Source organism: Triticum dicoccoides, chromosome 5A (genome assembly GCF_002162155.2).
Source record: "Triticum dicoccoides isolate Atlit2015 ecotype Zavitan chromosome 5A, WEW_v2.0, whole genome shotgun sequence".
In the NCBI taxonomy this organism is placed as follows: Eukaryota; Viridiplantae; Streptophyta; class Magnoliopsida; order Poales; family Poaceae; genus Triticum; species Triticum dicoccoides.
This window is the reverse complement of record NC_041388.1, coordinates 287983272-287997754: the sequence shown is the minus strand read 5'-3', so window position 1 is coordinate 287997754 and position 14483 is coordinate 287983272. Positions and strand designations below refer to the sequence as shown.

The following is a 14483-nucleotide window of genomic DNA, read 5'->3' as shown; positions in this document are numbered from 1 at the left end:
AGTGAAAATTTTGAAACTTACATTAAGCAAACAAATGGGTCTGAACTGCTCAATGCGAATAGCCTCTGTCTTCTTAGGAAGAAGAGTTATTGTTCCAAAATTAAGCTTGAATAAATGAAGCTGACCATTAAACAATTCATGAAACATGAGCAACAGGTCATGTTTAATGAAATGCCAGCACTTTTTGTAGAACTCCGCCGGAAACCCATCTGGTCCTGGCGCTTTATTATTATTCATTTGTGCAATGGCCTCATACACCTCCTTCTCCGTGAAAGGGGCAGTCAAAATCTCATTCTCTTCCGTCTGAAGTTGGGGAACATCCTCAACTCTTGACTCATCCAAAGACACAAAACTCCGTTCCGGAGGTCCAAATAACTGCTTATAGTAGTTGGTAATGTAAACTTTCAGGTTTTCCTGACCAACTATCGTTCCTTCATCTTGTTCTAATTGAAAAATTCTCTTCTTACGATGCTTTCCGTTAGCAATCATATGAAAGAATTGGGTATTATCCTCACCTTGGACAACCTTGCGAACCTTAGCTCTGAGAGCCCACTTCAATTCCTCCTCACGGAGAAGCTCTTTCAGCCTTAGCTCGGCCTCCAATTTAGACTCCAACTCTCTGGTATCTAAAAGAGAGGTTTCAGCTTTTAACTCTAGGGTGTGAATCATCATAAGGAGCCTTTCCTTCTCCGCCTTATAAATTCCGTTCGTATGCTTAGCCCATCCACGAAGGAACCTTCGCAGATGACGAATCTTGCATTGCCACCGCTCCATGGGTGACCTTCCCCGCGAGTCTTTAGCCCACTCTCTAGCCAACAGATCGATAAATCCTTCTCCTTCAAACCAAGCAAGCTCGAAAGAGAAAATATTCTTATTACCCAAATGAGTTGGGGCCCCTGAGTCCACTAATAGCGGTGTGTGATCCGAGATACCTCGTGTCAACGCCTGCACCGTTACCAGAGGAAACTTCTGTTCCCACTCAACACTTGCCAGAACACGGTCCAACTTCTCAAACGTCGGAACCGGTAATGAGTTGCATTCTATAATGAAAGCTTCGTCATATTAACATAATTATAAGTTTTAGAAAATGATAAAACAGGTCGACATACGTCTCATACCCGGCCGACTATATAGTGAAGAGATTAGCACTGGTTTTATCGCACGTCTAAAAAAATTCATTGCCTCCCTCTAAAAAACAGCTCCCCAAGCTCATGTCAGCCAGGCCACGAGTCTCCTCCTCCTTCGCCTGTCGCTCATGTGGCTGACGACATCAAATCTATGTTGGGACGCTTTGGTTGGGTCTCTTAGGATTAGAATTTTGTTCTCAGGTGGCGGCGTGGTGGTGACGGCAGCGTCTTAAGAATAAGGTTTTCTCAATTCCTAGTCTACCCCTTCAGTGGCACAAAGGAGAGTGGAGTATCACCTAGTTGCTCCACTTTAGAGTGGTGGATTTGGTACTGTCTTTGTGTTATGCATGTGGTCTTGTAGCTAATGGAGTGGATGATGTCGCTTATTGTCTTGTCCTTTGGCTTCTTCTCCGACCGGTGATGTTCGGCCAGCTTCGACCTAGTCAGTGAGCTTGTGAGGTTAGATCTCCTAGGATCTATCGGGCTGGATCTAGGGTGGTCGTCCAGCCCTCTTTGCTGCCGCCTTCCTTGGGGCGACGATCTATGATTTAGAACGATGTCATCAGTGCCTTCTAGCTCCGACGGGGACCTCCTGACGGTTGTGTTAACAACGTTTTTGTAGCTTCGATGGTGTATTGGTGTTTGAGAGGTCCAAAGGTGGGCATCAAGCTTCGCTCAAAGGCGTGCCGCCTGCAAGTGCGTGAGGAGGAGGAGGGTGTGTAAGGTTAGGCTTTCGAGGGTTTATATCAACTATAATATATGGCCTTTGGCCTTTTTAAAAAGAAAAGAAAAGAAATGTCCGTGTTGTCTATGAAACTTTACAGGAATGCTAAAGACTTGAATACATACATGCTTGCTTTTATCTTATACTAGGAATTTGTTTACAATTTTACGTGCATGCGGCTAGGTAGGTTGTTTTCGACCCAGATAGATATGCTGCTCTTAGATGGGCCTCTCGCGGTTCAAGTGGATGCACGTACTGCTGCAACGTATGTACTCCATGTAGGCCTAGTCACGCAGATTGGAAGGGAGAGGCGTACGTACGTCGTACGTGCAACAGATCCATTAAGGTACTGTACAATAACAGCCCGAGATCGGAGCACTTAAAACCCGCGGTCCGGCCGGGAACATTGAAGGACATCGTGATCGCATGCACAGTTCAAGTTGCTCCTTATACTTACTTGCTTCCACCAGGTAATTCCATTCCCCTCCTGGGTTGATTGATGAACTGGGTCACTCACAAGATGTGAACCCTCCCCAGCTATACTACCACTCCAGCATAATTAATGGAGGCTGCAGGCTTGCAGGCTGCAGCAATGGCGAAACGGGTTTGCGCGCCTTGCCCTTGCCCTCCAGCATCATGTATGGAGTACGTACTTCATTAAATAGCATGTACACTACGCACGTCGTAGATCTTACCACACCGTATTGTTGGTGAGAACGGATGTGGTTTCTGGATATTGTGTTTGGGTTGGTTGGCGGGGTTCAGGCCCTGCACTGCATTGTTGTAAAATGTGTCAAGTTGCACATAAAATTCTGTTACTACCAGTAGCAGTACTATACATAGTACTGTATGCTCCAATAATGTACACAAACTGTTCCTAAATATATGACATTTTGATAGTTTAACCAATAATATACACTCTATGTTCCTGAATATAAGACGTTTTGGCAGTTCAGTTTACGCTGCCAAAACGTTTTATATTTAGAAACAGAGGTAGTACATCAGTCCTCTCTGCGAGAGTAATCTAAGTGCTCAGGAGTTTGTGTCTGTAGACTGTATTGTTAGCTATCTGCGCCATAGAATAGACTAGGGAGTACATATTTTTGTGTCCGGCGTACAAGTGACTTTGCTGTCTACAGAGTTAGAAAGAAGTCTGTGTGAAGAAGTAGAAAAAACTTACAGGGTGAACCGAGCACTTATTGCGATAGTTATTTGGGCTGACATGTCGGCCCAACTCGGCATTGAATGATAAGATAACCACATGTTATAGGAGCGCCATAGCTTTGAATAGTAAGCTGCTGCTGCTAACATGGCAGGACATTCCTCTCATGCACATGCAATGTGAGTAATGCAAACGGCGCAATCGAATTGATTTGGTTGCATTGCATGTAAATGTGGTAGGGTCAAGACGCACGCATGCCATTGCCATGGCACGTCATGCATCACACAGGCTTTGCGTGTGCGAGAGTGAGAGCAGCTAGCTCGACCGGGAGAGGAGTGGAGGAGGATGCAAAGCGCCAGGCGATTGACGTGTCGTATCGAGTGGCGTGGTGGAGGAGGGCAGCAGCAGCATGATGAGCCTTGAATTGGGCGCACCTGATACATCAATCCAAGTTCCCACCATTGGTCTCCTCCTCCTCCTCCTCCTCCTGAGCTTTACGTGCGTGAGTGCATGCATGCGTGCTGTAGCCCAGACGAGATCGATGTAATCATCCATCATCCCCAAGTCCACTCACTCACTCACTCACTTGCAGCAACATGCATGTAATGATTAGTGTGCATCTCTGCCCTGCCCTGGGTAACCAACCAAGCATTGTGTAGTATAGTGAGACACAGGTGGATCCAGGAGACATGCTGAGAAAAGCGTGTGCACAGCCCACAGGAGAGAACGGCCACGCCCAACATCCGTATCCAAAGGAATCTCCACCCCTAATGGCACCACTACTACTACTAGTCCTGGGTTTTGCATTTATAGGGCGTAGTACGTACTACTTAAATGCCACGGATGTACTACTGCCAAAGAAACTCGAAATCATCATACTATCATGGTAAGTATACTGTGCTTGGGGAAGGAAATCGATCATCATTTAGTACTAATATGCGAAACGGACCACCTTTCCCAATCAAGGGCTCACTAATCTGCCATCGGCGCTACTCCTACTCATTTTTTTTTGAAGGGGCTACTCCTACTCATTAGCCAAGATAGCAACTGTAGAAACATTCAGCCGTCGTGTCCGAATCCCATCAGGCCTACAGTTGCGTTACTGAAACGACTGGGACCGGTCTGCAAAAAAAAAGGTGGTCGAAATCATCCAGCATAGCCCTCTGGCCCAAAACGAGACGTGGAGGAGCCCAAGCCTTTTTGCTAGAAAAACCACCGCTCGTGAGTCGTGAGTCGTCCGTAGAGTAGTTTCGCTCGCACAACAATGGCGCCAGTACAAATACTACGTGCTGCTAGTTGGAAACCTACCTAGGCTCGACGACACCCAATCAACTTCGCCCCGGCAAAATCACGAGCAAACAGCCGTCGCCTTGTTTTCACTTCACGTAGCGCCCGTGTCACCGGGAGCGGGAAGGGGCTATGGATGGAACGGGAGAGTAAACGCGGCGAAACAAACGCCCGTGGGACACTTCCATTCAAGCCACCTGCAGGCTGCCGTCCCGTACATAAGCACCGCGTACGCCATACATACGTACGCACAGTGCGGCGCGGTGGCAGCAAACGGAATTACCACGAATGAAACCAAAACCCACAGCAGATGAATAAATCATTCGCATAGTTCTAGGTCATCTATTTGAAGAATTAAATATGTATTATATGTCATGAAAAATATATCACTAGATTTCTACACGTATGTAGTTTTCAAATATATATTTTTGGTCACATATAGTACATATTTAGATAGTTAAATCGTTGACCTAGAACTACGCGGATGACTTATTCACCGAAACGGAGGGAAACGGAGGGAGTAGATAGAAAAGAGTAAACAAGCAAGAGAAGCGACATGAGCATTTAACCGGATTAGTAATCACCAAATCCTGCGGTACATCCATCCATCACTCAAACGCCGTACCGACCCCGACCCACATGGCGCCGCATTCGGCAGCACGCCTGCCAGGCCGATCTAAGCAAACAAACTAGCCATCGATCCCAATCCAACGGTACCCTTGTACCGCCGCCCATCATTCAACTCGCAACCTGGTACTACGTACCGTGCATGCATGGATCGATCCGAGTACTCTACTACATTAATCCCCACAAAGCTTATGAATCTGGTCTGGGTATGGGGCGGGAGTCCTGCGAATAACTATGCATTCAAGACACCACGCCGTATCACCACCGCCAATCATGGGCTACCAGCTATTCTCTTGTCCCACAGTGCGGCTAAGCTTCAGCGCCCATGGTGTTTTTGCACGTACAGAGTTCCGGCGGAGGTCAGGGCATAAACAGAGGGATACAAAGGCGATTACCGTAGAGTTCTGGTGCTGGGTATCAAAGGAAGCATCCACTGCCTTTTGCCACAGGCAAGCCAGTTAGACGAGACGAGCCTAGATACGGAGAAACAAAGATACCGCTGGCGACTTCTTTCCCGGACAAGCGGTGGTTAGCCTCCGATAAGGTGGGCGCCGAGCTCACCAAGATCGCCGTCATCGTCTTGCAGGCGGACAGCGTCCAGCTTCTGCCTCAGGACTGTGATAGCGTTCATAATCAGCTCATAGGCTGTGATGGCGCCCGTTGTCTCCACAGTGAACACAAAGCTGTCCTCCTTGGCGTTGATCTCTACCAATCCTGGCTTCCCCATGGCCTCTGCTTTCTTGATCACCTCATCGTCATACGTGTAGGCCTCTGGGTCCACAATCGTCACCTGAAAGCCACACACAAGTAGGCATGCCCAAAATCAATGATACTATTACAAACAGACAGCTCCATGGCTTAATTTGCACTTACAGATATGAAACCCCATCTACCAACATAATAATTTGAAAATATCATAAACAGGTAGCCATTTGATAACATTTACCGTTTTATGTAAATAAAAATCAGTCAATCTGACAGACGGCGACATTTACTGTTTTGATCATTCTTTTAGAATGAGCTATGCTGGATAAGGTGTTCGAAGAAAATATAACTAAATGTTTGCAAGACACATAGTGACAGAAGTTCCTCGAGATATGCTTAACTAAAACGCATGTACCACAAGTCCCAAGGCCTTTGCCCCAAGCATGACATGGTTTATTGAGCAAAACAAGACCCATTAAGGGAATGAGGAGGTCAGGTGGAATGAACCCTTAAAAGGCCAATTCAGGAGTTGACAAAGTGTAAATCCACTTCCAACACATGGGTAGGTATATTATAAATAATCTAAGCAATTTATTAGAAATGATAGTATGTGATGATGCCAATTTTTTGGCTATTTATCGTCATATGAGATATGCACAAATTGTAGCAGGTATCAGGCATGTATTTGTTCTAGGTTTGCATTTAAGCTTCCAGAGGACTATCTACTTACACAGACACATAGCATTTATACTTTACACTTATGATTGCCAGGTGTAGGGCCTCAAGTACATATACATTGAGTGCTTCTTTGGATGGAAGAAATTTCATAGGATTCAGGTCACGAAATTCCTATCCTATGCTCCTCGTTCCATAGGAATCTCAACAAGAGCTCGCACCTCATTTTATTTTTCCTTTGAGAAGTCCAATGCACTTAAACTCATCTTTCCCTACCCTCTCTCCTCAATCCTCTAAAATTCGTGTGTTGTTTCCTGTGCACCATCCAAAGGCACCTATTGCGGACATTGCTGTGTTTTGTAATGCTATAGGATTTCACGTTATGTCACATCCAAATCCTGTGTTTTTCCTATTCCTACGTTTTGAAAATCCTGCAATCCAAAAAGGCCTTGAAAGAAACTTCGGTTCAAAGGAGAAGTGGAGGAAACACATAGGAATAGGAAATTTTCCTATGGTGGCACTATTCAAGCCTTTGGTTCAAAGGCATGTAGCAAAGGAAAAATTGAGGAAATTTTCCTTTGTTCTCAGTTTCAGAGGAAAAACGGAGGAATTTTACAAAGCATTTGGACATTTTTTTCAAATTCCTACGCACGAAGAACGAGACTGAGATCCTGAGTGACATAACACGCTAATTATTTAGTGGCTGCAAACGGTGCATGTGATTTGGATGGTGATGGGATAGTTCTCCACAACAACGGAATGCTAAATGTAAACTTTAGTTAGTAGAGCTCTAAGAGTTTAGGAATGTCTTTTAACAATCATTAGCATGGTTTGCATATGTTGTTGTGGTGCTGATTTGCCGTAATTTTGTGCTCTCACACTTTGGAGAAGCAATTGAGTTTGAGCAGACAATCTTTTTGGGGTTTCTTCTGGTTGGACTCGCAAGAAGCGCCTACCCAAGAGTTCAGTAAACAGGAGAGTGCAATTTGCGGTATGTCCATCAGGAATGGAAACATCAATTTGGTAACAAGAAACAGAGTTTTACAATCACATGTTACTAGTAAAATATTGAGAGAACAATTATTGCTCTGAGTAGTCCATTTTAAGACTAGTCAGAATGGAAGTAACTTAGACTAGTCTAAGTTACTACCTCTATAGTGGGGAGTAATATATGTGTGGTGTCATGCAACACTTCATTTATTAGGTTGTAGACTCATCTTGTCTTGGTATGTGTGATGTTGCAGTAACTAGCTATGTTACCACATGCCCCTATTTCCTCATTAATTACTCGCCACATCATCTGTTTTGCCTGGAGATGTGTGATGTTACCACCTATGTTACTCCCACTGTGGGTAATCTAATACTCCCTCTGATCCATATTAATTGTCGCTCACTTAGTACAACAAGCTCACTTAGACTAGCCACAATGGGGAGTAACTTAGACTAGTAGCATGCATATGTTACTAGTCTATGTTACTACCTCCACAGTGGGGAGTAACATATGTGTGGTATCATGCAACACTTCATTTATTATGCTATAGACTCATCTTATCTTGGTATGTTTGATGTTACTCGTACTAGTAGTAACTAGCTATGTTACCACATGCCTCTCTTTCTTCATTTATTACTTGCCACATCATCTATTTTGTCTAGATATGTGTGATGTTACCACCTATGTTACTCCCATTGTGGGTAGTCTTAGTACAACTTGTTGTACTAAGTGAGCGACAATTAATAGGATCAGAGGGAGTGTATTTCAGTAATATCTAGTAGAATTTGTTGTTAAAATCACTACTATGAAGCATCAGCACTATGTGTATTGATATGTCAAGTTGTCAACCAGACCAAAAAATAAAGTCAATCAGGTATTTGACAGTAATTTAATTCTCAGACAGAAAAATAGATAGCAGATATAAGTACACAAGCACCGAATAGAAACACAGGCGCCACTTATGATAGCAGGTGCTATGTAACGATGAAATGCCTACACCACTGTAGTGACCGATTGCAGCATCAGCAAATATTGACGGCTATCTAACGTAATGCATGGAGACTGCATAACATCATAGTTATGGTGTTGAATGATTTGACTAATACTGCAAGATGTCTGGTGAATCTAGGAATAGTTTGTCCACAGGCCCGTGTGTGCGGCCCCGCTCGCACACAATGAATCTACCAATAGTTTATCATAGCATATGAAAAAAAAAAAACTTCGTGTATTCGTCGATGATGTTATTGAAACGAGTGATGGAGAAGCACTAGTAGAGAACAAGCTGACCTGTTGGGTGACAGGATCGATGTCAAATACTTTTGTAGGGCTGCTCTCCACCCAGCTTTGTTTTTCCTCAAGTGTAAGTGTCTCCATGAGTTCTTGGTTAATACGTATGTCAGGCTCATACATGAAGGTCACAGTAGCAGCTGGAGACCATTTGGCATGGTCCTTTCCAATCCCCTTCCTGGCAATTGCTCGAAGACGCAGCTCTTGCCCACGGCGCAGCTTTACAATTAATATGCCCCTGAAATAAGATATCATTATTTAAAGCTCAATACAATAAGCATTAGTTAAACAATAAGCATTAGTTAAACAAGGGCAGTGTTCAAACATTTATTATCAAGAGGACCAAGATATGTAAAGAAAAGATGCCACTAAATCCCTTAGACCAAAAGTTAACACATATAACAAGGTAGCTTAATTTTATTGTGACAGCAGCAGAACATATCAATAGTGCATGCTCTGTGCATGTAGGAGAAGATTTAGTGTTACTAATCCTTTGGACCTTAGTTAATGTACATATCCATCTAACGTACTCCCTCCGTTCCTAAATATTTGTCTTTTTAGATATTCCAAATGGACTACCACATACGGATGTATATGGACATATTTTAGAGTGTAGATTCGCTCATTTTGCTCCGTATGTAGTCACTTGTTGAAATCTCTAGAAAGACAAATATTTAGGAACGGAGGGAGTATATAATAACAAAATAATTAGGCAAACATAGTTGATAAGCAGAGTATGCTTGCATTTAGAAGCACATAGAAGATCTTGGTCCCTTATTTATAGTTCTAGAATTAACCGGTCTGGATAGGACTAATGCTTTCCCCTTGAACTCCTTGCAGGTACAGCGCATAACAGAAAAGAAGGCAGATTTGATGAGTTGTAGGGGCGGACCCACTTCCACCGATTTCTTGCAGGAAGGTTCCATCTCCTTCGGCCTCTTCCTCTCCCCGTGTAAGCCGCCGCCACCATCCCCATCGTCCACTTGTATAGTCTACTCTCTATGGAAGGTTGTAGGTAATTAGGGTTTGATGGGGAAGAGAAATTGTTGTTTGCGAGGTCTTGAGAAGGTGGATCTACTGCATCATGTAAGAAGGAATTTTGCAGACTTGGGGCTCCTTTGGCTTACAGGTTGTATAGTCTACTCTCTATGGAAGGTTGTAGGTAATTAGGGTTTGATGGGGAAGAGAAATTGTTGTTTGCGAGGTCTTGAGAAGGTGGATCTACTGCATCATGTAAGACCTCCTTTGGCTCACGGATCCTAAAAACACAGGGATTATGAATGCTTGTGTAAAACCAGAAGATCGGAAAACATAGGAATTTTGCAGACTTGGGGCTCCTTTGGCTTACAGGATTCTAAAAACGCAGGAAAGGGAAAAAAAGCAGGAATTGGATAGGAATACATGTGTAAAACAGAGGATTGGAAAACGTAGGAATTTGCAGACTTCAGCCTCTCAACAGGATTCTAAAGAAGCAAAGAAGGAAAAAACACAGGAATTGGATAGGAATACATGTGTGAAACAGAGGGTTGGAAAACATAGGACTTTTGCAGAGTTAGGTGTTTGGTTCACACGAATAGGAAAAACACAGGAATCCTAATAAACAGAGTCAGATCAAAGTCAAACTACATGGAAAGGTTCTTTATTTTGTAAGGGAGCAGAGTAACCAAGCCCAAGGAATTATCCTATCAATTCTGATAAGCCAAGCCCTTGGCAATAAAGGAAATGAATCTAAACATAAGGCCTTTCTTTGGCTTCTGAGAAGTTGGACATCTGTTTTATTTCAACAAGATCCCCAAGTAAGGCAATAGTCTCGGTTCAGTGTCAGATAGATAGACAGCCAAATATCATAATCAATAAATGTGCATCTGACCGAGAGGTTATTCAATCAAACCATTAAGGGGTACAAAGTCTTATCCCCTTCCTAAAGATGCCACTGACGATAAGAAGTGTGGCCTAGCCGTTTGTAGTGCTTACTGCACATAACATTAGTGTGTACAATTAACATGAAGATCAACTAATAACCAAATACTCAGTTTTACTTCCATTCATAACGTTCCATTATGATGGAATAACAGAAAAAGGGAAAGAAGATAGTAACAAAAAAAGGCTCTTTCTTTTCTTTAAAACTGCTTACAAAGGAAAATGATTTGGTTAACTTATGAAGGAAAGAACATGTGACATACACAGTAGTATTTCCAACAAAAGTATTACAATCTGCATGGGATATGGAAAATTGAGTCATTTGCAGTGTTGTCCCACATAAGATTAGTGTGTACAATTAATATGCAAGATCAGCTAATAACCAAATGCTCAGTACTTCCCTTCATAATGCCCCATTATGATGGAATGAAAGAAGAGGGAAAAGAAGAATGTACAAAAAAGGCGCCTTTCTTTTCTTTAACTGCTTACAAATGAAAATGAATTGGTTAACTTACTGTAGAAGAGAAGGAAAGATACATGTGACATACAGAGTGGTACTTAAACCTGGGGATGGTTTTCGTATAACCGGGTGTATTGGTTCAGTTTAATCATGTGGGCTTCTTTGGTTTGGTCGTTAATGGGTTGTATCTGCTAACAATTTGGTTTGGTTCAGTTTCGTGTGATTAATAGGTGGGTGTGGTCAGGTATGGGCTTAAACCGTTCAATTTCCAACCAGGCTCAAACCATGATTCCAAACCGGTTCCCGAGGTTCGTTCGAACTTCGTAGGTCTGCTCGACAACTCACTCTTTCCCCGTTCCTGTAGCCACCGCCGCCACCTCTCGCCGTCCCGGCGTCCCCGCCCCCGCGACGCTGAGCCACAATGCCGCATCCAAGGAGAGTCGTCCAGCGGCGCCGGCGCCGGCAACACCCTTGTGGGAGCAGCTGAAGATCATGCTCAGCTCTCGGAAGCGCGACGGCGGTCACGCGCATGTACGACCCGCCGCACTGACGAGAACGGGCGGCGCCGGCACATGAGGTGCATCGCTCTGCTCACCACTGCCCCGCTCAACCACTCCTTTACAAGCTGTTCACGAAGGCAGAGAGCTGGGAGCAGCACCAGGCCATTTGCCATGAACGTAGGAGGCAACATGGTATGGAACTGTTGTTTACCCATTGGCTAAAACCATGGTTTCAGCCATAGGTTCAGTTCAGTTTAGGTGGAGTGAGGACGTGGTTCAGTTTGGTTTGGGTTTAAATAACAATTAAAGAGGATTAGTTAGGTTTGGTTTGCCCAAATTGATCATGCGGGTTCAGTTGAGGTTTAGTTCAGTTCCCCGAACATTCTCAGATTTAGTGGTACTCCCAAGTCCCAATATAAGCATTACAATCTGTACACTTTGATGGAAAATGGAAAATTGAGCAGATTATAGGCAGATAAACTTGCGGCATATGGATGAGCACCATGGAACAATGAGGTGATGAACACTAGGGTACGAGTTATAATATAACCTCATGGCAAAAGGCACGCACAACTTAGGCTCTACTGTGTAGCATTGTTTTTAAGGCGTCCTGCCTTGGACGCTTAGGCGATAAGTAAGGCGCCCTGGCAGCGCCTTACAAATATGCCCGCCTTATGCGCTTAGGCGTCGCCTAGGCGCTAGAGCGGGTGGTGCTCGCCTTAGGCCGCCATCAAGCTCGTCTGTTTACGTTATTGAAAAGTAAAAGGAAATTGCATGGTAGCTTCTTTTCTGTCTCTCTTTTACAACCTCTTGTTGCTCCCTCCTTTTTCTAAAAGTGATATCAATGTCTAAAGTAAATAATTTCTCTGCGCAAAGGATGCACAATAACGACCATGTAGTATGTATATAACCCAGAAAGGTATCTAGACAAGCATAGAATGTGCATATCCAACAAGGATAAACAATTTATAAGTTTCACTGGACACAAATTTTCGGAGGCTTCAACAAAAGCACTGAACATGACAATCGAAACAAGAGATCGACGTATTTTATGCTACCTGAACTACATGCCATGAAAGAGATCGAGAACCTGATGTTGCAGTACATTTATATCTTCTCAGTGATTCCGACGGAAATACAGAATGTGATTTAACAGAGCATCCATGTGTACTAAACGTCTAACAAACAAAGTGTTCGAAGAGGTTTACACAACCAATAAAGCTATTGAACTCTGTACATAAATGATCTATTCAAATGTTAGATTACATGACATTATCAATACTTCCACACAAAGAAAATGTCTAATGGATTAGTATGACAAATTTCCAAATTTCAATGTTAGCAGGAATATGCCATCTTCAGAATTCAGAGATAGCAACGTTATTACTAGGAAGTGCTGGTTTAGTTCAGATACAGTTGAAGGATACAAAAATAAGTGTTCATTGGAATCAACAATACAAGATTGCTTTGGCTAAATAAATATATGCCTTCGTCTTAATGCCGATCACACTTCAAGATGTTGTACAACGATACAAATATAGTTTCACTTGAGTCATTGCAATTTGAATGTAGTGAAAGCAGGCGGTAGTGTAAGTGAGGACGACTAGCATTTTGGTATAGATAAAGTAAAATGCTGGCGCTTTGGCCTCCTACCAACTGAACCTATGAGCAACTGTAGCACACGCAGAGCTTTTAATCTGAAACTGAGACCTGGTTGAGCATGATTGAATTACATGCGCTGTTAGACTGCTAGTAGCAGAATGCTGATTTAAAATACAAGAATGAACGCAGGGACAATGTCGTGAAAGTGTAATTGAGACCTTTCGATACAAATTAACCATCAAATTGAATCATCTACAGATACGATGACGAGCATGAGGTACTTCAAATAGTGCAGTGACGAGAATAAACTTTCACTGCACTATTTGAAGTACCTCATGCTATATGGTCTCCGGTAGCATCGAGCGCGTAGACGTCGACGTTGCCGAGACAGAGACAGATAGCTGAATTAGGAATTCATCATACAGATAAGCTGCTTGTATAATGGCTAACTAGGGTTAGTTGGGTTCTGTGATCAGGCAGAGGTTGTCATTTCATCAATACTTGGGGGTTTAATAATAGGAAATAAAGAATACAGATTGACAGAATGGGCCGAAACGGAGAGCGCGACTTGCCTGTGGTCACCGGCAGCATCGGGCTCGTAGGCGTCGACGTTGCCGAGGGCCTGCTGGTACTCCCTTTGCTGGTCGACAGGGCAGACCTTGGGGTCGGTGGAGCGGAGGTCCTTGGTGGAGGTGACCTCGAGCGTCTGGCCGGAGTCGGTGGCGCGGGCGGCGAGGTGGAACTCGACGGAGCAGTACTCGCAGGAGCCGTCCCCGTCGCAGGCGTCGCAGTCGCGGGAGAAGCGCATGGACATGGCGGCGGAGGAGGTGAGCGGGATGAGGCCGAGGCGGTGCGCGAGGAACTCGTCGTTGAGGACGGAGGAGTTGCTCTCGATCTCGACGAGGTCGATGGCGACGGTGGGGACCTCGGCGATCATGACGCGGCGGAGGGCGTTGGCCATGCTCGCGTCGGTGTCCTTGAGCTCGAACTTGGCGTACTCGTCCTTGAGCTCGCGGATCCGCACGCGTGGGAAGCGCTGGTACGAGGCGCCCGCCGCCGAGCGCTCCATTCCGCTTGGCCGCCGGAGATGGGGTGGGTCGCCGCCGCAAGGGTTTTGTTTGGGTCGTGCGGCAGATTTGGGGGAAACGGAGCAAGCGGAGGAGGAGAGTGTGTTGGACGGGGTTTTGCCTGTCTTTGCCCTTGATTTCGCTCACACCCCGTTTGGTGGTCACGTTATGATTCGTGCCGGACCAAATGTGTGCCTCGCGGCATCTCACCGTCCATTATTTTGGCCACGGTTTCTTTATTAATGTATCTTCTATATCTAAATAGCTAGCCATCATTAACTATTTTTCTCAACATGCAAGCATGTCACATCATTCTATATCTAAATAGCTAGCCTTCACTAACTATTTC

The 14483-nt window shown here is 44.3% G+C and overlaps 1 protein-coding gene across 1 annotated transcript; it reads right to left on the bottom strand.

The window, feature by feature from the left end:
• Positions 1 to 4998: 4998 nt before the first annotated feature.
• LOC119301075 (DNA-directed RNA polymerases II, IV and V subunit 3-like) lies at positions 4999 to 14136 on the bottom strand. The gene is made up of 3 exons (XM_037577970.1): positions 13640 to 14136; positions 8586 to 8823; positions 4999 to 5717 (listed from the first exon to the last, which is right to left on the bottom strand). Exons 1-3 carry the CDS (start codon positions 14134 to 14136, stop codon positions 5457 to 5459), a joined length of 996 nt encoding a protein of 331 aa, XP_037433867.1. The 3' UTR covers positions 4999 to 5456.
• Positions 14137 to 14483: the final 347 nt, after the last annotated feature.